This window comes from Antennarius striatus, chromosome 19, assembly GCF_040054535.1.
Source record: "Antennarius striatus isolate MH-2024 chromosome 19, ASM4005453v1, whole genome shotgun sequence".
In the NCBI taxonomy this organism is placed as follows: Eukaryota; Metazoa; Chordata; class Actinopteri; order Lophiiformes; family Antennariidae; genus Antennarius; species Antennarius striatus.
The window spans coordinates 9,975,367-10,000,183 of NC_090794.1; the positions used below are offsets into that span (position 1 = coordinate 9,975,367).

The 24,817-nt window shown below is 39.2% G+C and overlaps 3 protein-coding genes across 5 annotated transcripts; all 3 read right to left on the minus strand.

Moving 5' to 3' along the window:
* Window positions 1–18: 18 nt before the first annotated feature.
* cipcb (CLOCK-interacting pacemaker b) lies at window positions 19–5,784 on the minus strand. The gene is made up of 4 exons (XM_068342900.1): window positions 5,429–5,784; window positions 4,808–4,952; window positions 4,542–4,726; window positions 19–3,297 (listed from the first exon to the last, which is right to left on the minus strand). The coding sequence occupies exons 2-4, from the start codon at window positions 4,914–4,916 to the stop codon at window positions 2,395–2,397; spliced, it is 1,197 nt and encodes a 398-aa protein (XP_068199001.1). The 5' UTR covers window positions 4,917–4,952; window positions 5,429–5,784; the 3' UTR covers window positions 19–2,394.
* An 827-nt stretch (window positions 5,785–6,611) lies between these two features.
* LOC137613404 (vascular endothelial growth factor A-like) lies at window positions 6,612–13,841 on the minus strand. 3 transcript variants are annotated; one of them, XM_068342603.1, is made up of 7 exons: window positions 13,711–13,841; window positions 10,313–10,346; window positions 10,044–10,240; window positions 9,868–9,944; window positions 9,757–9,792; window positions 9,614–9,676; window positions 6,612–7,272 (listed from the first exon to the last, which is right to left on the minus strand). In XM_068342603.1, exons 1-7 carry the CDS (start codon window positions 13,774–13,776, stop codon window positions 7,236–7,238), a joined length of 510 nt encoding a protein of 169 aa, XP_068198704.1. In that variant the 5' UTR covers window positions 13,777–13,841; the 3' UTR covers window positions 6,612–7,235. The 3 variants fall into 3 exon arrangements, with proteins under 3 accessions (XP_068198704.1, XP_068198703.1, XP_068198705.1); XM_068342602.1 differs by having other exon boundaries at window positions 9,614–9,679; XM_068342604.1 differs by lacking the exon at window positions 6,612–7,272 and having other exon boundaries at window positions 8,441–9,676.
* Window positions 13,842–16,322: 2,481 nt separating this feature from the next.
* On the minus strand, window positions 16,323–23,501 carry actr10 (actin related protein 10). Its single transcript, XM_068342311.1, has 13 exons — window positions 23,306–23,501; window positions 21,829–21,901; window positions 21,658–21,740; window positions 21,451–21,559; window positions 21,042–21,149; window positions 20,583–20,650; window positions 20,376–20,455; window positions 19,843–19,878; window positions 19,396–19,475; window positions 19,228–19,301; window positions 18,924–19,005; window positions 17,480–17,681; window positions 16,323–17,317 (listed from the first exon to the last, which is right to left on the minus strand). The coding sequence occupies exons 1-13, from the start codon at window positions 23,380–23,382 to the stop codon at window positions 17,136–17,138; spliced, it is 1,254 nt and encodes a 417-aa protein (XP_068198412.1). The 5' UTR covers window positions 23,383–23,501; the 3' UTR covers window positions 16,323–17,135.
* Between the last annotated feature and the right edge of the window lie 1,316 nt (window positions 23,502–24,817).

Sequence of the window (24,817 nt, forward strand, 5' to 3'; positions counted from 1 at the left end):
CCTCCATGCCCTTCAAAATATGATATATTCAAAAAAATAACTTTAATGTTATTTCAGAACACACACAGTTCATTCACAGAACCCAAACATCTGGGTTCATGCTACAAAGACCTACATTTTGTCTATAAACACATGACCGACAGACATGCACATGGACTTAAGCAGACTTTATGTCAAGACTAAAATAATAAACTGTACATGATCCCTTATCTGAGATGCTTCTATTAGTCATTTGAAGCAAAAAAAATGCACAACAAATCCATTATCACATCAAATATTAAAGATAGAATATGTAAAAAGATGTCAAGTAAACAGAAGTAAATATTTTGAATGTTGTTACATTATGAATTGGGTGAATAGTGTGCTGCTGTTGCCTTACAATTCACATCAAATGTTTTTAATTTACACAACTTTTTAGTCAGCTTCTGTAGCTGCCATTCAGCTCTGCACAGGAATCACTTAAGAGCTACTCACGTACTGTTTCAGTGCAAAAGTGACATATGCATGATGTTAAGGCCATGACCTATTTTGTAAATCAAAAAGGACAATGATCTGAAATAAAGGTCTGATCTTGAGAGACCCAAGGTTGATGTAAAACAACTGATGTTCATGAAGAAACCAGACTTCATGTTGTTTGAAACAAAACTATTTCACACAAATGGAAACTTCAAAAAAAGACGTGTGAAGTTAAGTTAGATAATATTTCCACATTAGATTTAATCTGTGAGTATAAAGTAAAAATGATACAAGTTATATACAGGCCACTTATACATAACATTTAACTTTAGGAAGCACTCTGTGCACTGGGACGTTACTGGGGAAGTGTCTTAGTAACTGTAATGAGCTGCACATAATGTTTTATAGCCGTCATCAGCAGGATGGGAATGCTACACTTGAAATTGCCAAATCTTTCACATCACAGTTTCATACAGCAGGAACCAGAACAACACTTAAGGCATACGTTTGTCTGTTTAAAATGGTGACCCTGAAGACATTCAGTGTGGCATGGCAGTAAAGATGTGACTGCTGAATAACATATTTGAGGTTAAATACATTAACTATAAACTGTTAGGCAGCATATCAGGATCTGCAGAGCACAAACTCTTAAACTTTAGGGATCATAAATGTTTCAAAAACAGCAAAATGAACCTAATTCTAACATGTCGGAATACTGTAAAATGAGCAGTATGTTGATGTTGAGGGAATTATACAGAGCAACATGCACACGCCTTAGATCGCTCCTTGCTGCATATAATGGATGATGTAGATGCTTGAACACCCACCAAAAACATTAGTGCATGTAGGGAAAGCCAAATGACAAGTAATTATGTCTGTGTAGGCCTCTTAAATACAATGCGCAGAACTCAAAGGTATTTATCTGTGGGTATGTGGGGGCTATGTAAATACAGGTCCCCAAAGACAGGGTCCTGATACAGTACAACCTGTTATAGCTTGCAGGAGAGTCACATGTTGTCAAACGACAGCCAACATCAGGGTAATTGCAAGTAATTTAGTGGCATCGCCCCTCTGGTAGTATCCAACTCATTTCGGCATGCAGAAGTAAACCAGCATGTATGTAGGGTGAATATTCTTTGTTTTGTTTTTTTATCTTCTCCTCTGAACCTGAACCAACACCATGATACACAAGGTATCTTTAGTTTTTCAATGCACAAATTCTTTTACTAGTTTTAAATATTAAATATCCAGTTCGGTGGGTTCTTGCGTTGCACATTAGTTAAAAAAGGAAAGTTTTGCATTCCTTATATCCAAAGTTCTCAGGGTTTTTGGAGTAATTGCAGATAAGGTCTAAATGAAGTAGCAAATCATTGATGGAGTGTGGTTTCCTTGTTATTTTCACTTTTTTCCACTGAAGCTAATGATGAGACGGTGACACCACTGAAACTTAAATATGTATGAAACCTGTTTAAGAAAGGAAATGAAAAATCATTTTATCATTTCACCTTATACTGTGGCACAATAGTTGAAAAATAGCTTGCACATCCTTTCTTTTCGTTATTTATCTTGGCATAATAAACAGAGGGTTGAATTAAATATCAACTTTCACGCAGGTGCAGCATTGTGTGCAAGTTTTTGTGTGGTTGTCTGAGTCAACTCGGTTTTGATCCCATCCAACTTTTTACAGAAGACACCAGGCAACAAAAGGTCTTTATCTGACCAGTCTTTGTGGCTGGGTTGGTGTGTCAAGGCCTGAAGGCAGCCGGCAGCCAAAATATAGGCCACAGCACACTGTGTGTGAGAGATTCTTGTTGTGGGGGTGTACAGTAGAGCATATTACTTTCAGTCCATCTGTCTCTGTGAGCTCCAACCCCATTCTCCTTGACCATCCTTTCAAAATCCCAGTCTAAAGGATTACTGTCCAGCTCTAGTCTAGAATTAATCTGATTTTGAACTGGTCTGAGTAACTCTGTCCCCGTCCTTCTCTCTGTCCTCCTCCTGAAGACAGGCTTGCAGCTTAACACAAATGGTGGAGTCACCGCTCCACAGAGCCTGAAGGAAGAGGTCTGTGTGTTTTTTTAGCTGCTCCAAATCGTTCTGGGTGCGTTTGTTCAAACGATGCAGCTCCTTGGTACGAAGTGCAATGTCTAACAGGCCGGATTGGCTTAGGATGTTATACGTGTTGCAGAAGCGCTTCCTTTTGGTATCAGCATCAGAATCACTGCTGCTGTGGTTATGTTCTCCTAGTGAGCTGTTCTCGTGTTGTGTGACCACCTGGGGAACAGAGGAAGCTTCAGTTTTGGAGCCGGTGGTGTGAGTTAAGGATGGAGAGATGGTGCACTCCGAAGGCCTCTCCCTGGCGGGACTGCAGCTGGAGCCGGCTTCACTTGTGTGGAAGGACAGTCGGCTCTGGAGCTGAGGAGACATGGTTGTGGGGCTAGCTGCGACGCTGGAAGCACTGGCGGTTGAACCTGGGGTACTCGCTCCACCAGAGAGGTTCCTTTGCTGCTTCTCTCTGTGACAGTGATCGCGTTGGTTGGACGTTGAACTACTGCCTTTCTCTGATGCAGATGAAGAGGAAGAAGATGAGGAACCAGTTCCTCTCCCTGAGGAACTTGAGCTGTCACCAGGATATGGAGCAATCTTAGTGTATGACTTCAGGATTGGAAGATAACTCTTCGGGCGTCTGTGTTTTGAGCAGGCCTCTTTGGAGGCAGAAGACGCCTGACGAGAGACCACAGGCTGAAGGAAGACCACCTGAGGCTGCTGCACCACCGGCTGGACCACCTCCACCGAGGGACTAAACCCCCAGGGCTTCAAAGCAGGACGTTTCTCTCCAGGCTGCAAAGGCATCAAAGTACAGTTAAAAACACTGAAAATATACTGGATTGAATATTTCTGTTTGTAGTTTATTTAGTTTAACACTAGCATGATGTAAAAGGATTCTAAACACACAGAATGTGTTTCTGTCAGCAGCTGTCACATAAAATTGATTCCCCACATTTCCTTTTGCTGCTATATTTAAAGCAATTTCTGCACCACTGCTGTTATGTTACTACATCATAAAGTTACACCATGTGTCAAACTTGTTTAACCACCATAATAAAATTTTCTGTAAATGGTCAGTAAATTTCCTCATCCATCCCTTTTGTAAAAATGATCACATATATTCATGTCACAAATGATATTAAGCAATGAGGATATGAATTAAAATTGTTGAAAAAGGTCAGAAGTCTTTTACCTTCATTTAGATGAATACCATAATAATATTAAATAGGTTCCATTAAATGACTCATGAAACACCATCACACACATCACTAACAAAGCAGTACATAAACACATTTCTTCTGTGAGTCGTTCAGGTGGGGGCTTTTTTGTGTGTATTCCCGACAACAAATTTAACCTTTCTCAATAATTCATGAGACAGCTGTCACATGACCACCTCCACTTGTCTTCATCATCAGTCTTTAGTCAAGTTTGATACATTTCACCATTGAATCATCGAGCTCCAATCGTCATCAAGTCAACTATGTCTTTTCATGACTTTTTTTATCAACACTTTCTACACTTTTTCCTACAATTTCATGTATGACCTCCATTTCTAAAAGCAGTAAAAGGTTTTTTTAAATGCCAAAAAAATACGTTTCCATAATTGAGTGGAGATGCCTGAAAACTTGCTTTCAACCCTTAAGCAGGAGGATAAAACAAAATGCAGAAATAATTTACAGTTAAGTTGGACTCACATCATCTGTCAGGATAGGGTTGTTGTTTTTTTATTATATACTTAATTCATTTCTAGGGTAACCTTGCAATTGTAAGTATCCCCAGTGTAAAACATAAAAAAATCTGAACAAACTAATTCCAGATGAGACATAATATAAATCAAACGCGTATTTTGAAATGAGGAAGGCTTCAAATAACAATGTGGGGTTTTCTTGGTGTCAAATTCCTGGGACTAAAGGGAGAAGAAACATTTATAAGGGCATCAAAAGTGACACACAACTTCCCTGTTGTAAGTTGATCTCTATAGACAACCTTTTGTGTGACAGATGTAAGAAGACACATACAGTATATCAGCAATATACCTGCTTGATGAGGACATTGTTCATGATGATCATGGGAGAGAGATTAGAGTAGGAGCTTCCAACTACAGCCACTTGGGAGGGCTTGGAGCCCTGGCCAAAAGTCCGTGGTCCCTGCTGCACAGCTGGGCAAGATGAGTCCTCAGAGTCTGTGGTGTCCATGGTGCTCATGTGCTCCGAACTTGCATCTAGAGAACAAGAAAAACTGGGATTTAATGAAGAAACCTTATAATCTAAACAATTAACGTCATATTAGAGTAGGATCAGACCTGAGAATCCAGAATCTCTCTCAGAATCAGCCCGCAAGCCTCCAGACTTCATGATTCGTGGTTTGTTCGTTGCCCTCGAGTTACTCTCGGCCTTCCTTTTGGTGCTCATCTCCTTCCCTGTTATATTGTGTCCTTGGTACTGCAACTACATTAGCAAATCAAAACTGGTAACCAAACAACATTAGGAACATCATCTTTTTCTATTACCGTCAGTTGGTGACAGATCTATAACTTTCCCATAATATAATCTATACAATATTATAATGGAACACACACAGCAAACATCAAAGCAGTCGTTTACACACAGTAGGATCATAAAATGTAAGTCATCAACATATATGACGTCAACGGATATTGTTAGTGTGAGTCATATGTACAGTATATCATAAATACAACATATTTTGTGATACCCAACATTTTTAAAGAAGCTAACAGTATAAACTACGATACGATTTAACATGCAGTCTGATGACCATCGGAACACTTCAGTAACACAGTGAAGCTAGCAGAGTAGTTCCATTAGCTTGAGCACGGAAAAGGAAAGCTAACTTAAGTATGCAGCAGATACACAAATACTGCAAAGTTGTTGTTTTTTAAAGATACACAAAAAGCTGACAGTACTTCGTTCCTGGAACTGTTCCAGCGACGCTCTCTGAAAAAGCTGGAGGATATTTCGCTCGTGGTCGGGTCGATGTGTCTGCTGCCGTCTCGGCCAGCTCTCCTCACTGGTGTGTCTGAAGCTACAGCACGCAGCTACGCCGCCTGGAACTCGGTGTTCCACGGTACCATACACGAGACACACGGCCCCTCCCCTGACAGCTCAGTCACACGCAGAGCGTGGGGGCCACGGCCGTTAGCGTTTCCACTTTTATTGTCGTCTGCGAACAGCAAAAGGAAGCCTCCACTGCGGACTACCAGGGAGCGTTGGCTCAGCTACACACAATCGTTCCAAAAACTGTAAACGACAGGGGTTTCGTTTCAGACCTTCTGCCATATTTGGAAGTTAAGGGCGTGTCGATATCTGGTGTATGGGACACGTCACATTATTTTGGCTGCTGCGTCCGCCCACTTCGTAGGCCTTCTGGATTCTGATTGGCCGGCTCAGCGAGCAGCTCAAAAACGTGACCGCGGTTCGGGAACATCATGCGGTGCAGTCAGGAGGTGTACAATACAGTACAGGCATGTTGTCTGAGAGCCAACGTCGACGGGTGTGGAGCATAATGTCTTGTGTAGGCCATTATATAATAGTCTGGCTGCCCTACAGCTAACCTAAGTAGAGCAACTGTACTGCGTGTTCGAAGAAATAAACACATCGCTGCATCACGTGCCGACGTGTTCCCTCTAATAACCAGTGTACTTTGCTGTCGTTCCTACAGGTCGTTTGCATGTCAAACATATTGACCTGATGAGTCTTCTGATGGAAGTGTGCATTATTTTATTTATTTATTGGTCAAATCGCATTTTACATACTGCAGCAGAATGCTTGTTCAAAGTAGTACTACAACTACTGGTTGCACTTTGAAATCTAGCGAACAAAGTTATCACGGTTCTGGTCATATATGCCCTTTTTTCAAAAAAAAATAATAATAAAAAGCTTCACTTCACATTATTGTCAGTCACCTTGTTATGAGAAATATCTAAAGAATTTCTGCAGCTCACCTCTGAAATGCTGTGAATGCATCTGAAATTAGTGAAAAACAGGGAACCTTGTGCTTGGTCAACAACGTCCTTACTACAGGATCTTGAAAGATAAAGAGCTCACTGAGTCCTCAGGTCATTATGATCTACTCATAAAAAATAGTGCATGTTTTATTATATTCGGAATAACTTTATTTCATTTACAAAACATATAAAGGCAAGGTTAATTCACTGCAGATTTTTTTTCAGTGTCTGCAGGAGTACACAATTCAAAAAGGTGTTCATGATAATAGTAAGAGCCGGTCTTCTGTGGTCCCACTGATGATTAAGTCATTGACAAAGTCTCTTGCCTCTGTGTTTATGTTGCCATTGATCTGACAGTTAATCGGGACACCTTAGGGTGAACAGAGGCCTTAATCCTTTCCCCTGGCAGCATTCAACTCATTACCTCTATGTTCACTCCTAATCTGTTGTATCCTTACGTCTGTTTTCAAACATCACACAAAAACAACTTGATTTCAACATTAATATTGATTCCAGCCTGTTAGATATATCATAACAAATAACAGCAGTTATGGCTAGAGGAGTTTGCAGATATAACTATTGGGTCTGATAATGAATGAAAAAAGAAAACAAGGACACACAAGATGGAATGCCTGATGTCTGATGGATGCACCGGATAAGGAAAGAATGATGAACAGAAGATAAATAGACGGATAAATCAATTCAGACATGCATTGTTTACCACTCCAAAGTCATTCCAACAAATGAACCTTTGGATAAACATAAATTAGTGAAGATTTATCTTGTTTTGAGGGAACTGGCACCTGAAAGAATAGAAATAAACAATGAAGGAAATTACGATCTGAACAACATTCTGTGAAATATGACCGTGTTTATTTCTGGACTTCACCAAATGTCATTTTCAAATCTTCCAAGCCAAATATAAGACAACAAAGACTTTGTTATTCATTATTATATACAAAATATACTTTATTCAGGAGGTACTATTCCATGTATCTGGTCTTATTGCTGGACTTTTCCTTCCATCATTAGAAATGATGGAGTCATCGTTCACCAGGAACCAGGACTGAATCTAACAGTAACCAGAAATGTATTATTATTGAACATTAACGTTGATGTGATATTATGCAAAGGGGCAAAGCTACAAAATGTATTGGAATGCCCCGGGGCACCTGGGGTCATATGCCTGCTGACTGATACTGTGCAATATTTCCCTCTTACCTCCCTGAACAAAATCGCAACAACCATTTGAAAGTCATCACAGGAGTCAAGCCACCATGAAACCATGAGAAGGAGTGTTTAGTCCCTCCGGTTACATGTAGGATATTTACTTCAGCATAGTTTATGTTCTGTACTAATGTTATATAATTTGGAGATTCCAACTCTGATGGAAGAAATTAAAATCTGCCACTGTTTGGTCCTTTGACCACTGAAGATGAAATGTTGGACCCTACACGATCATTAACAAAGGAGTGGGAGTTGGAGCAGATCATAGTGCATCCAAATCCCTTCCTACACTCTTGAGAAAATATTTAATGCATCAAACCTATAGACCGCCAACAGACACAGCCTTATCCTACAGTGAGCTCAGTTTTAATGTCTTGATTTAGCAGGCGGATTCAGACGGTGATTTTCCATCTATTTTAAGGCTGCTGGATAAGACTTCCCATCACTCTTCCTCTTATCAGAGGAGAGAGTGAATGGCTATTGTTCTCTAATTCCCAAGGGCATAACATTCATTTACAACAATACCAGAGTTAATACTGATGTTCCCACTACTGATAGCAAAGCTCTTTATCGAATGTTTGAATTGAATGTTGAAATGTTTCGCTCTTACAACTATTGTAGTCAAAGTAATGAGGATCAAAATCTAATTTCTCCTCCTAGCCTACAAAAAAGCATTCTCAAGTCAAGGTTAATATATGGTTTCAGAAATTTCAGCTATACAAATAAAAAGTAGAGTCTCTCCACTCTCTTTTATGAAATCCCTTTATTGCTATGCTGATGTGGAGAGATAACAAAGCAAAGAGTTACCCATTTGTACTATAAATATGCAACCCAAATTACCTAACCGGTTTGACAAAGTAGGACAGCTCGTCTGCTACATTTATGTTTCTCAGCCTCACATTGGTGGTAGCCACTATTCAGAATGTGTTTTTGCACAAACAATAAGAACATTTCTTGACTGTTTTCACAGGCTGTGTGATTTGTAATACTAGCAAGCGCTCTGATCTATTTAAAACACTTCGTAACTCTGTTGTTAGCAGCTTTAGAGTTACACAACTCATAATACAGTCTTTATAGGATATATATTAGCCAGGCTGTTCTTTCTTTATGGTCTCATTGTGCACTTTTTCCCAAACTCACTACTTAACAATTTTCCTGTCAAATAAAAGACACAAAAAGGCGCAGAGAGATTAGTTTTGACAAACACTGATTTTGAGTCCTTTGTGTGAAGACAAAGAAGCCCACAAGCAAACAAAAATCACTAAACCCTTTGGATCAAACTGTAACATGATGGGAAATATATTTCGCTGAGCCTGAATTGCTTGGGTTTAAAAAGGTTTATGTTTTTACTGACACAGAAAAATATATTTCCACTTTTGTAGAAGGCACATTCGGCTGCTGTTTGTATTCATGGCTTGTTCAAATTGAATTCCTTTCCTATTACTTTTTATTGAGCAAGATTCAATACTTTTTTCATTTACACGAGAGTAGGGCACAGTAAGAACATCCACAGGTATTAAAAAAAACACATTGAAGTTATTTAACACCTCCATCTTCAGTGACTTGAAAATAAACTGAGTCAGCTTAGTTTATTGACCACTTAGAGTGGATAAAAACACATTTAATGTCTCTACCGTGACTTCTTTACTAATCCTTTCCTCTATAGGAAACTGTCAGAATAATACATTTGCAATTTTCTTTTCATTTTGCTTTGAGTGTTGGATTATAGTGCTACAGATGCTCAGTAGCTGCTGAAGAACAGGTCAAAATGACGATCAACATGTCAGACAGTGTGATACAGTCTAATCTCATCTGTCCTTGGTTGTCTGACAGGATAGAGGAAATACTGATGGACGTAGCCTTGAACATCCAAACGTTATAAACTGTGAGTGCCACAGAGGGTAATCCATCGCTTACTTGCCACAGCCATTTGTTGTCTTCTTGTGTTTCCTCCTCCGAGGTCTGCTTTTGATTGACTCACTGCTGTTGTGCACAAAGAGCAACGTCAATTGAGGACAATGACGTGTTCAGTCTGATTGGAAAAATGTTTATCTACTGACCTTTTATTACTGAAGATTTTCTGATGGGCTCTAAATCTGACAGAAAAACAGGCAATTTGTAGTTAACAGTCTCAACTGGATGTTGTTCTTTAGAAATAAACAACAATTTACCTGCATTCACATCTCCGATGCTCCACAAATGTGAGTTCCGTATGATCCATTGATTTCAGGTGATCAATCCTCATCACCTGACAAACGGACAGGAAAAACTCAAACCAAAAATATATTTAATATATTATATGTCAAACTGAATCCAGTTATTTCTGACATTAGATATCTTCCTTCACCCTCAGAGTGATGTTGCGTTCAAGAGTAGGCAGGCACTCCAGCTTCTCATCTCCACAGCAACCAGAACACCTCCAAAGTGGGACACAAGCAGGCATGTAGATGTACTCCACATCTCCAGGGTAGTCCTGCTCCACATCCACTAACTGCTCCATGGGCTGGCACATACTCTTTGCCCAAACCTCATGGAATGCCATTACTGCCAGACAAGTGAAATCGTTAGGCTTTAAATCATTCACAGGACCTGGAGTAGAACACCATCAGCCCTCACCTTTTGATTCTTTCGTTTCTGCAGGGTGTAAAATCTGTAAAAAATAAAAAATAAAAAAAAATATTGAGCTCAATCCATGCGTTAAGTTTGGTAAGTCTTTACGTCACTGCAAAACTTCATCTTAATAAAATAGAGCTTTCAGACAATCATAAACCTGTTAAGTGTAGAGCTAATATTAGTGGGCTTTTATGCCGGTTTAGCGCGCCCTCATGCGGCAGAGAGCGAGTATTGCGGACATAGTCATTCAGTAACAACTTTTGAATCTAACACAAATTGCAAGTCAGCACAGCCATGGATACTTGATTTCTCAATGTGCTGAAACACCAGAAGGTTTATTATGACAAGAAGCAAAAACCCTCAGAGTATGTAAAGAATAACAGCGCTGAGTCGTCTCTGACTTCCCTCCGGGGAGTTTTACCCACAATAAACACAGATAAAACAAAGGCAGTACTAGAAAGTCTCATGGCCCAGCATGAATTCTGCTACGTTCTCACAACTCAGAATTTAAATCCACAATGGTAATGATCCTGATTTCTGGATGCCAAATTGAGTAGGAACACAAGTACAAGGTTAGTCTTGGCTCCTTTCTGCTGTTGAACATCAACACCTCACCTCTCTGCTCCTCGTTTCTCACTTTGAACACTGATGGGAACACTGTCTTCTAAACGTCAAACACAGGGAATGCTTCATGGGGCAACGCTGGGCTTTACAGTGGGATCTCCGCTGTGAGGGAGCTTGTACTTGCCAAACACGCAATAGAAAGCCAGAGAGTCTGTGCTGCTTCATCCAGAGGTATATCCAAATGCATCACAACAGGAGGAATTAACAGGTAACATGAAGGCAATAATGAATAATGCAATGTGACAGTGAAACTGCACGGTTTTGGACAGGATAATGTTCCATATTGCAAACCGTTGCTTCACTTTAAAATGGGAAATATTTAAAAAGTTGTGTGTTTCTTTTCTTGTTATTGTCTTGTTCCTCACTCGGGATTCTTTATCCCTCGAATTTAGAAACAGATAATGAACTTCTGAGCCATTACAGAATGGTTATTATCCTATAAAACAATATAGATCAATTTTAAATGTTATTCTGTTTACATTTTCCTTCATTCTTAGTCTTTTTTTAGAATTACCAATGATTTTTAAATGTCGACTTGTATTACTGTATAGTTTTTCATGAAGGAAAACGATGTGTTTGCTGATTTGTTGCACCAAAAACCAGTGAAATCCCACCGGAAACAGGGAGAGTCTGACAAATAAAAAGTAATAATGATGATGATAATGATCAATTACTTACTTAGTTTAATACTATTTAGTTTGATTTTTCAACGCACCCTCCACACAAGAAATATAGTGCTCTATAACAACAAAATTACATGAATCAAATGAGTCACATAAAACCACTGTATGAGCAGGAGGTCAGTGAGAGAAAACAAATTACAACTGGATAATAATAGTGAAAAATAGGGATAAAAAGCCATATTTGATGGGAAATAAATGAATGTTTTTAAAATAAGCTAAAACGAGGATGAAAATAGAGAAGAGAGAAACATCCTGTAAATGTAAAAAATAAAATCCCTACATAAAAGAATCTATCTTAGAAATAGCATATAATGTAGGAAATGAATTTTATACATTATATGCCATTTAAGATAAATTATAAGATAAATTTCTATTTCTAGGATAAATTAATTGTGAACCTGGCCTTGGGATCCCTCCAGAGAAGCTGGAAGTGGTGTCTGGGGAAAGGGAAGTATGGGCATCCCTGCTGAGATTGTTGCCTCCACGACCTGGGCCCCAGATAAGCAGTTGAAGATGTATGGATAAATCATTTTAAAATAGTGCTGATATGCAGCTATCAGTTTTAATTTTGTAAGTGGAAAGTCATGTCTCTGAATGCTAAAGTGAAAGCATGAAGGATCCATGGGCTTTTTAAAATGTAATTGAATTTACTTTTTGGACGGTGCAATGTTATCCTTTTATAAAATTATTTTTTTGAGTTATGCTGAAACAACATGACAGACTTTATTAAGAGTGGGCGTTATCCCATAGAAGGAGCCATTGAGTTTTGGACTGAATCCAGATCAAGGAACAGATCCATGTGTTTTCATAAACTCTGCAGACAGCCATTAACTAAGAAACCTCTTAGAATGATCTGCAGAAACTCTGATCAGAGACAGGCTGTGGGGTAAAGGAGCAGGGGATCGCATTTTTTCTACATCAACTCTCCTGCAGGAACAGCTGTTTCATCTTCAACAGTAGTTGTGGACAGATCAAAGTTCTAAATTCATGTTTATGAAAGACCATACAAGTATTGCATTTAAATAGGAATGTAACTTGGGGAAGGAGGGATTGTTTGATGGGAATGTTCAGTCTTGTCAGACTGGAATAAGGAACTCTGTTTGAGTTTTCTTTTAAAAATAACACAAGCTGGCTTCCCTCAGTAACAAACATTTTCTGGGGGTTAAGATGAGATCTCTCCTCAGATTTGAGATCTTTGCTTCAAATTTGATGGCACCGACATACAGTACGTGCATTTTTGAACCAACTCTAGACACGAGAGCAAACAATAGAAAAACATTTATTAATGAAACCTTAAACTCTAAATTTGGATTTTATTAACAAAAATTCAGACTCACAGGGTCTTGGCTTGACAATGTCTGGACAACAAGAATAAGACATGTCACAATATATTTTAATGACTTTAAACTCGCTGGTAAATTCCCCACATACCAGTATCCCTGAGAGAAGCTCTTTGGACTGAACTGCAGAAGAAAGTTGTTTTAAAGTTCTCCCACAATCCCTCTGAGAACCATCTTTAGATTTCAACTTGCTATTCAGTCTACTTCCCATTTATAATATCCTCCTCATAAACTTCCCTGCTAGTTTACTGGCTCCCTGCCAGGGGGCTGAATAGATCCCTTCCTTCCTACTGGCAGAAGCTGCTATATCAAAACAGAGGTGAGAAGGATTGCAGTCTAATCATAACCACAGTAGAATTTAGAGCTGCAGACTCTCCAATCCAGCTATTGTATCAATATCCTCTAAATTAATAATCGCATGTCTGGGTGAGATTTCAGCATGTAGCTCCACATACTCTGTATCACAACCTGAATCAGGAAAATACAGCAGTTGCATCTGGGGACATACAAACGGCTGCCAACATCCTCATTCTCAAAATCTTGAAATGCAGATAATATCTCCAGGGTGGGGCACAAACAGTCAAAACACATGTGGCAAATGACTGAGAAGTAAGTTTATAAAAAAGTAAGTACATACATACATACACCCTCCATAAATCGAATTTCTGATTAAAAGTCGATTTTACAAAGCATGTATTTATATTAGTAACTTTTTTTTTTTAAAAAAGTTAAGTCTCTAGGTTCGGGTGTTTACCTGCGCAGGTATGCGTCGCAGTAGATGAACCAATAAGAAGAGCGAGATTCCGATGAAACTTTGCATGTTGGCGCAAACAGGTTGTCTGCCTCGTCTCCTGCGCGGTCAGCAGCGACGGGTCAAGTTTAAATAGCAGAGCCGTGAAGCGCTCGGGCTTTTGATTGGCTGGCCGTCCCACTGCGCGCGAGCTGGGAAAGGAGAGCGCGCACCAAACTCTCGGATATGTAGGCCTACAGTCGATGATCGATCGGAGACTCTCAACACAAAATGAAGAAGGGAAATGAAGCAACACACGTTTGGTCTGTGCAGGAATCAGCCATACCAGGATTTGCATGGCAGTAATGAATGTATAGATTAGTAATGAGCCCTATGACGGCCTATGAAACACTACTTATCAACTCAATCTCTATTTAAACTGTGTGATTTCATTCTGTAAAGCATATCGTCAGTAGAAACCAATTGTTACTCAGTCTGAAAATTTGATGTTAATTTTTGGTTTGAGAAAATGATCCTACTTTGAAATATAATTTGAAAAAAATACAGAACCATAGAGTTGAAAACTTGGCTGCTGAGGTTTGGAAACAAACTCCAAGGGTCCACAATATGAGTACAACAAAGATTTTTTTTTTTTAAAAACACAGAAGGCTTTCATTAAAATAGTATAAAGGTTAAAAGGTTGGAAAAATAAGAAAGCTGAAAGACACTAAAATATTGTTCTCGGGCTCCGACGTGATGCAAGTCTACATTGATGCTGCAAGGATGAACAGGTCTTGAAGATCCTCCTTCATTCCTGAGTTTGTATTTCTATACACACATGAAGATCTACTATCAGCTTTCTATCATGCTATAAGGACACTTGTTTTCCTCCTATTAATGGATTCCTGCCTTCTTGTGAGTAGGAGATGCTGTCCATAAAAGATTATTCTCGCCACAGTACGTGTCTTTTCATTCTGCCGGACTTAAATGATGAACACCAGGGTGCCTTACATTTACTGGAAGGAAGGGGAGGGGGCACCTCAGATGTGTTTTCACAGCCAGGATGATTTAGGGGGGTAATCGGGCAGCTGTATGTCAGAAAACAGTCTCTGAGGAGAAGATAACCAGGATGGATGATCCCTCACTTCCCACCACATTGGCCTCCCACTCCCTGCCCGCTGTGATGGTGAGCAGCTAGATGCTCATACCAGAACATCTATTTTTATGTCGCCATATACTATCACATGATGATGTATGATCTGAGTAGCGTGCAATACTCCTAGAAAAATACCAAACTAAATCTCATATGATCACTGACAGTGTGTAAATGATCATGTAACATCAAGCTGTCATGCATTCCAGTAGCCCCCGACAGATTTGGGGGCATGTGAACAAATGACTGGTTTGCCAACGCTGCTCACAGTCGGGGCTTACCCGTTTTTCCTGGGGGGTTCCCCTGTTTGTTCACAGTCTGACTCTGACATTCAGAGATCAGATGGACAGCTGCTGTTTCCTGTTCCTGGGAACCACTCGAACGCTCTAGTCCCAGTCTCCATCCAGGGAGGATGGGCTTTCCCTCAGCTGGAGCAGCAGGCAGCAGGTGTGCCTGCTCAGCTGGAGTCATGATCGTGGATGAGTGCCTGCAGAAAGGGCCTCTGAGGGATTCATTCATTTCCAAACGTGCATCTGTTTTTGACCATAGCCAGATTTATTAGCCCCAAAATGACCCTGATCATCCCGACAAGTGCATGAATGGTCCAGCTGTTACCAGGGAAGACATGAGCAACAAACACAACTCCTTCCTCCATAGCTTGATTCACTCAGTGCTAGTGGCTTTGGATTTCCCATCCTTTTTCTTTCCATTCTTGAACTGCAGGTGCATTGTGGGTAATCTGACTAGTTCCCAAGCATACAGTAGCCTTACAAACCAGCACTCAGTGATGATCGTGACCCAGAAGGCCAAACAGATGCAACGTCAATGTGGGATGAACACATTAGCAGTGTGCTGAGGGAATAACTACAATGTGGATGTTACATTTAGTACAAAAATAAACACAAACTAGACTGGTGTCCCACATTGTGCTCTGCATTTACTACTGAAAAAACTGAGACGATGATGGAAAAGTTGAAGTAATGTGGAAGTGAGATGAATGCAATTCATTGTGTTATTTGTATTTACAGCCTGAGGGATGCTGGTGTCCATTCTCATGTTTCCCCCTGCATGTTAACAAATTCAGGGTCTTAGCAAAGCCTGATAAAATCGGATCTCACTGACACTGGTGAAAACTTAGATCTCAAGAGTCAAGTCGAATAAACATTGACTCTGTATGAACTGCGAAAAAAACTTTACTTTACAGCTACATTTCTAATGTTATCTTGACCTACATCTGATTTGCAATCGAGCTGACTCCAACCTCTGTGGGCTGCGTTGCAAAGGCTGTCAATTATTCTGCCTGAATTCAAACTTTTGGAAGGACATATTTTGGGACTTGTGAAATGGAAATATTCATAAATTTCAGACTGGTATCTAAAACTTCTTCTGTATGATGAGTTATTTTTACATGAGTGAGTTTACTTTCCTTTTTTCAAACCCTAAACAATCAAAAGTCCACACAGGATGGAAAGTCACATCTGAATGACCTTTATGCATTTATTTGTTGTGATGGTAGAATTTTTGGGTTACAGAGCAAGACAGCAAACATTGTGGGTGTCTTTAAAGTCTTTAAACAACAGCTATGGTCAACATACAATTTGAACTTTATCACTAGATGGATCCATTTCTCCTTGGCGTGAACTTTGTGGTGGCGATTTGATATTTTGTGACAAAAACAGCCTCCCACGATGCTTCCATCATGCCTCAACATTAAAACCCATTAAAAAGCTGGAATAAAATGGTACCACCTATAGGAGCCAACAGGGCCTACGTCGAGACCAAGTAATAAATAAGTGAAACTTTATTTTTTTTAACGACCTAGGGGACATGAAGTGCTCACATCAGATTTCTACACAAGATCACGTATCCTACCGAGCTGACATGTCTGTTCTTGAAAAGGTTTGCAACATGTTCTGTTGTTTCTCTGACAAATGGATGACTTAAGTTGAATTGCGTAATCATCTGAAACATTTGGACTGATGTGTTTTGAATGTTAAACTGTCAACAAAATCCAGATGTGGAACAGGAGTACGTGTTCTAGGAAATTCTCTCAAATTCTGTGATCCCCGCAGGACATTGTGTGACGGATGATTCCTGTTGTGGTGAGTAAGGGTCAGAAACCATCACACCTGATTCGTCCAAAATCCTTGCGTATTTAGGTGTGACTGATGGACTTCATGAACATCGAGAGCAGTTTGTGTAGCTGACACATGAACAGTATGTTACACACATGATCACTCAACTGTTCTATCAGGTAAAGGAGTTTACATTTTATCAACTAACATTACAACTCTATCTACTTCTCTGTGGAGAAGGCTCTCTTCATGAGTGGAGGAGGGGTTTTTCCTGCTTCGTAGAGCGCTTCAGGAGGAGGGGAGCTCAAGCAGCACCAGTCAGGGATCCGACCTGTCTGGTTGTAGTAGTCTCGTGACACTGACCTACTGCCCAGGATGTCCTGCAAAGCTCCAAAGATGGCCCCTGTGGAGCAGACGATGTGAATACACAAATGGTGAAAAAGCGCACAAGCAATTCTTTCGAAGTCATTCCCTTAAAAAGGCTTTCAGAGTAAACCTAGTTTACTCTGAAAGCCTTTGGTTCAGCAGTTACTGATGACTATTTAAACATAATCTCATTTCTGACCTCCTAACCAGGCGGTGCAGTTGGGTTTGGCAGGAGGAGCATGTAACCTCAGGCTCTTGCTTGCCAACACGCTGCTGTACTTGGGTTTCTCCACCAGGAGGCGTATTTCTGCCATGAGCCGATGCAGGAAACCGGGCAGCATGGCGGTGCCTCCAATCACCACCAGGTTCTCAGACAGAACCTTACGGGCATCAATGGGGCACTGCAGGGAAACACAAGCACACACTGACTCGATTACATTAATATCTTGAGTGTCTCGAATGTGTGTTCACACCCCTCTGCAACTCTTCTATGTAATTTAATCATTTTACACTGTGGTACATTTTTTGTAAACTGCTTAAATAATTAAAAAAAAGAAAACCTAAACATCCACCACCCACTTCTTTCCTTCATATCTGTGCAGCAGTAGAGAAGAGACACCGCAACATTACAGGATAGTTTGAAAATGTAAACAAATGGTAGATATCTACAGCACTTCCTCTCCAGGGTGTGCAGGGCCTTCATCACACAGTACATCAGTATATCATAGTTAGGGTGCTGGAACAGTTTCACTATAATGTACAGTATTAACAACTCTTAGATATATCAAATGGAGCTGGGTGTCACCATGGCAACCACAGTGTCAAACTGTACACTCAGCTCCAATGTGGGTAAGAAGCCTGGAATGCACCAGTCCTCCTGCCAAATATACTGAGGTCTTACAGCAGATTAATTAAAAACCAAATGATATCCAACAAAGTGGGAGATTAGAGAGGAAAATGCAAATGAAAGAAGATGATGACAACCAGCCATGTAACAGCAGGCTATGATGCCGAAAAAGGCAAGGCTTGAATAAAGAGATGTTATGAGTTTTTTGGCAAAGTGTCAGTGTATTGTAGACAGATGGAGTAGACTTTTTGAAGTAAACCCTGCCTTACCAAACCTGCAAGACACAGGTAGTCCTCAACCTAAGAACACAATTGGTTCTGAGAGGATGTTTGTAAGCGGAAGAGTTGTCATCAGATATCATTGTTTATAACACTACCTTCACTAGCCTTTGCTTTATCATCCACTACAAAAAGTAAAGTATCCTAGGGCGTAAGAAGTCTGATGCGCTGAGGTGCTCAGAGACAAGAGAAACACAAGGGGAGGAGATGAGTGCTGGAGATATTCATCCACAGCGGTGCTGCTCGGTGGGGGTTGTGGCAGAAATGGGAACTACAGTAGTCAGATATGACGACACGCAGTTGTTCGTATCTCCGAATGTTTCTAAGTCGAAAGTTCATATCTTGAGGACTATCTGTATAACCATTTTTTTTCCTCAGCAAATGATTCTGATACAGGTTTGTTCCTGTCCTGACATAAACTTTTTTCTCTCTGATATATCATTCATAGTCAAACTAAATTGGATGAACTCATAACCTTAATTTCTTGTTCTCACGTACACAAACGCATTTTTTTTTACCTTGACCAGAGCATCAAGTATAAGAGATGCAACACTCTTCTCTTCATTGTCCTGTTCAAACAGAATCTCCATCACAGAGTCCCTGGAACAAAAAAAAGACACATTCAAGGACAAACTCATCTCATAAATGGACAATTAAAGAATTAGAGACATTAACATTAGAAAAGACCCTTTTACTGTGATGAAGAGGAAAAATTAGCACACTGGAAAAAACAGACACAAAAATACAGTATGTAAAAATATCATTCTAGTCCCATGAAATATTGGAAAAATAACTCTTACATATCTTTACTTGGCCAACTACCTGATAGATCCTTTGATGTGCAGAATTTTCTCACCATCCAGAGGATAATCAACATCAGGAGGAGGGGCTGGGCGCTAAAGAACAATTCACAGGAATGATGAAATGAAAATAAAATACAGACTGAGGAGGTTAACGGTCTAATAATCAGCCAAACAACAGTTAAGTTACCTCCGCTGCACCATCCAGGTTAAACTTTGCTTCTTGTATCTTAAAACCTCTCTGGAGGTCACTGACAAAACAAGTTCGGACTGTTGGAAACAAAATAAAACCAATAAACATTGATCCAAACTAAAATCAGAGATGTATAGTTATTCTAAGAAAAATACATGGTTTTCTGGCAGAATTTAATTACAATAAACATCACTCTTCTCTTGTGTCAACATTAAGAGCTGCAAACTGTTTATTGTCAGACACCCAGAAATGTTTTTTTCTGGGTTAGTTTTCCTAAAATTCTATTCACGTGATGGAATTGTGTAGAGAAAGCAGCCAATGTGGAAAATTTTTGTACTTGATTTCTTTTTAGTGTTTTCTTTAGGGAAAGTTGTCTATGGGGGAAAGAGAGTACTGTAATAGCTGTGATCATAATCCTCATGGTAGAGAAACAGTCAGACCCACCCTTGATATCCTCCACGGTCTCCTCTGGGATTCTTCCTGAAAAAGATTTTTTTTAAAAGTGTTTATAAATCCTGATTTTTGATCACAAAGTCCACTTTTCCTTCAATGTCAATTTTATTTCAGGTCAACTATGCATTTTTTTAATGTTTGATTTGTCATTATTTGGTCTGAGTCAAACGTGAGCATTCACTTTTTGACTGGCATCAACGTTAATTGCAGAAACCTCAGCCCTTTGTACTTACTGCTGAAATGCAGTTTATTTAACAGCCCTGCCATGTGTCTATAAATTATTGATGCTTGTGTGTTTAGCGTCTCTCACTCTGATGTAACTGCATATTATAGAGCAGAACACCAAGATTGGTTTCTTCCATCAACAGAAAGTATAGAGGAAACTCTCAAAATAGACATTATGCACAGTATGTATGCACAATTCACAAATTGAGAAGGGATTCACTTAAAAAGTTCTTATAAATATTGGATGATGCATCGTGGGTACATGGCTGTCTGTGTATACAGCATTTTTATGCAATTACCAATTGCAGCTGGAACACTTTGTCCAGTGGTGGTGTCTGTATCCACAGTGCACTGTTCCACAAGAAGTCCATCCAACTCTCTGCAGGAAATACAGAAAAATGGGTTCAGTACGCAGTCAGTTTTTTTAATCCACAAGGGTCAAAGCCTGAAATAGATATGCTTTGTTTAACATTAATATGCAAAGTCAAAATGAGAGATCTACTTACTTATGGATGGCTTTTCCTCCAAAAGGCAAAGCCTCCCAGGCTGGCAAAATAGGAGTGCATTCATAAACCTCAGTTAACAGTTAAGGTGGCAACAGAAATCCTTTTGTTTATTACATTTTCTTTTTGCACCAACATAAAATATTGAACAATACAATACCATTGCAACCCATCAATAGCACGACAATTTTATAAGTTAATTATTATAGTTTCAATGTTCACAAACGATCCAATGCACATTCCCTGCTCAGAAGTTCGCAGAGAGGTGAATAAAAGACGGACGAAACACTGCAGGTGACGCAGCAACAAAGCACCAACTCACAGAACTAAATCAACACGGTGAGATCTTTGTCACAATCAACTTTTGATGAGTGTGGAAAAAAATGTAGTGAGATGAAATTCTCCCATCCTTCTTTCCTTTTAGGATTACGCATTAAGTGCAGCATGAGAGAAAAAGGATACAGGTAGGACCAGTGTCTCTGTGTAGCCACAGTCCATCACCAGAGCAGAATTAATGCCCAGAGTCATGACAGCCATGAGGTGACTTGGGGCAAACAGCACGGAAGGTACCTGACAATTACCACAAGAGAATAACAACACTCAACCACATATTGTGGTCACACTTAACATTACGATAGTCAGTAACTCCAAATATAAAATTATACTGCAAGATGATCTTTATGATTGTCAAATTTACATTTCAATGATGTGCAAAACACACTGTGAACAGAACCGAACATCAGAGAACATTTTCAAAACTAAGTTTATATAAACAAGTAAATTTGTCAGTAACACATAGGCTTCATTTTACCGTACCTGAACAGGTTGTATTCTGGATTCTGTAAAACACTGATCTGTTTGGTTTCATTACCTCAAACTGTTTAAAGAAAACCTTGGTGAGTGTTTCTCTGAAGTGAGATGGGCAGAGGATGGACTCAATGATGACCACTCTTCTGTCGCGAGGGTTCACCAGCAGGTGTCTGATTGAGACAAAGTATTTTGTCTACAGGCTGCATGTTGTGTAAAAATACTGCTTTATTCTTCTTTTCAATTAATAAATAACGAAACAAAGTCTCACCTGAAGTATAGTATATGGATAAACTCTTTGAGAATGACATAAAGCTCCTCTGTGTTGATGTTGTATTGAACCACCTTGATGGCCTAAAATTGACATATCACAAACATGTACTGCCATTTCCAAATACCTGTCCAAATGATGAAAATCAACTCAACACAGTGATATTATCACCTGCTGCTGTCCTGGTTTGCGGATCTCGCTCGGAATTATGAACCTGGGCCCCGTTTCCCCTGCAAAGCCACATCTGCAAGAAAAAGAATCTATCAAAACTGACTGAAGTCATGCAGAGTATACAGCGATATAGACAGGGAATATGTCATTTACGATTGTTCAATAATATTATCATAAAGAAATATTTGGTACACATAAAAACTATAAAAGATACTAGTGGACTGTGTGCAAACACAACATGCAAAGAAAATGTTTACCTATTATGCAGAACAAACCTAGGCCTCAGAGTCAATTCATTATTATATGTAGTATAATTAAATTATATTACACATATTCATTCATTTTCTACCACTTCATCTGCCGTAGCTGGTCACAGGGACCTGGAGCCCAACTCAGCTGACATAGGGCGTGAGGCAGGGGACACTCCGGGCACGACGCCAGTGCATCGCGGAGCCACACAATGACAGACAACCATGCACACACACACACTAACTCCTACGTGCAACTTGGGACCGGCCAATCAACGTGAAGCGCATGCTTTTGGAGGTGGGAAGAAGCCGGAGAACCCGGAGAGAACCCTCGCAAACACGAGGAGAGCATGCAAACTCCACACAGGGCGGGACTCGAACCCGGACCCGCCGCGTTGTGAGGTGACAGCGCTAACCACTGCGCCCTATTACATATATATATAAAATATAAAATAAATAAATGGAATAATTAAGTACGTAAATAAGTAAACTGCAAATGAATAAGAAAACTGTACGGCTCTGTGTCAAATATGGGATGGTAGCTCTGAAAAAAGAAAAAAGGTCACTATTTCAGAGAACTATTCTCTTGACAGTCTTGTGATTTGCCTGAGGTCAGTGTTACATCCTCATCAGGTCTCAGTAGCTGATTTTATGTAATTAATCTAAATTTGGATCTGTTGTACAATGGACTTCTTATGATTAGTTCTTAATCCATTTTTACGAATATAATAAAAGTCATGCCAACACAATACCTACATTTCTTGCAAGGTAATTCAACTAGTTAAACTCAATTTACCCTTAAACTAGCTCAACCGTCTGAACGTGTCGAAAGTTACGTACATAAGATTATATGACTATATAAAACATTACACTAGCAGCATGATCCGATTCAAAGCTAATGACGTTCAATGCTATTTATTTTCCGTAATTATTGGATTTAATTTTAGCCTTATACTAGCATTCACAGATCTAGTTAGCATTGACTGGGCGTTCACTAGCTAACATGGTAACATCGAGCTTCTGTTTGAACAATTACAAATAGTTTGTTTCTTGTAACAGTATCAGTTTTATACTGCAAGATGGAAGGTACCTGACAATTACCACAAGAGAATTAGTTTGTTTCTTCTAACAGTATCAGAACACAGGAGGCTAATTTAAAGATGTACGTGATATAACATCACTGGCTGTGTAGCAATTGATGCTAACAGGACGGCTCCGCTAAAACTCACTTTGTGTAAGCTGCTCCCAAGTCAATGACGATGGCAGTCTTCTCTCCTCCGCTTCCCAACCCGTCAAATAAAGGCATTTTATTTTATTTTATTTTTCAAGGCTAGGTGCAAAAGAAAATCTAAATATCGCTGTCAGACAAACATTTTCATCATATCACAAGAATAAAAAAAATCTGTTGTCTTCCTGTCGGGTTGGGTCTTTACAGACGCGATGACGTCACTAAGCGCTGCCTGATCAAAATAAACCCTAAACGCCGGAAACCAAGGAGTAGCAGATATATATATATATATATATATATATATATATATATATATATATATATATATATATATATATATATATATATATATATATATATATATATATATATATATTTATTTTAATGATCCCAAGGGAAATTCAGGTGACATCTGCTCGCAAGAGATACAATAAATACACATAACAATGACAGAAAGTAATGGCACAGCCAAAAACGCTGTATAAGTTACATTATTTACATGCTGTTACATAATTATAACAACAGGAAACAGAAGAGCCTAGAATAAAAGGAAGGAAGCACAGGGACATGGGAGAAGAAGAGAAGAAAGAGCATTGGGTGTAGATGAAGATGCTGAGGTTCTCTTTGGGAGTGACCAGGAAGGATAGAATCAGGAACGAGTGTATCAGAGGGACAGCACATGTTAGAGGTTTTGGAGATGAAGTCAGAGAGGCCAGACTGAGATCAAAATTGTTGAAATAAGTGAATTGTGAGTGTAATATGACAAACTTTTTGAATGATTATGGATTTGAATAGTTTAAAGTACTTTTTCAAATATTGTACATTTCCTGTTGTGTGTGTCCCTTATAATTTATTGATCTTGAAAGATTTGGATTTGAATTGCGGTACTGTTCATATATCCTCTTTATTGCTTTGTATATTCATGTATATTTGTAGTTTGCATGACGGAAGATCTGTAAGAACGTGTATTCAACTGAATAAAAATGACACAGGATCCAATAGAAGGAAAAGCTGATCCAAAATAATTCCTCTGAATTCTGACATACATACGTATCTGATGCTGATGTGATCACACAAGGGGTCAATGGAAGTCCAGCCTGAAAATGACAGAAACGTTAAATAACATAACTTGAATAAGTTCCATTCAGACGATGTTTTGTTTATAATTAAAAATAGTTTTTGAAGAACCTGGATCGCTGCTTAAATAAAGATAAACAGGGCAGATTCGAATATGAACGTCAACTTGTTGTACGTGTTGAGTCACAAATTCACTCCATTGAATTTTAATCAGCTTTTGCATGAATAGTGTCTCCAATATGCAATCGTGGATAAAGGTATCAGTCATGATTAATCGTGATAAGTGATAGCTATGGTTACAGTATAATTGTATTAAATGGCAGCTCTGGCATTATTTAAAACATCAGTTTTGTCAGTGATTGTTAAAATCGCATATATTTAAATAATGGCATTGGAAAAACCCACAGCTCAAATAACAGACGTTTAGCTCTTTAAG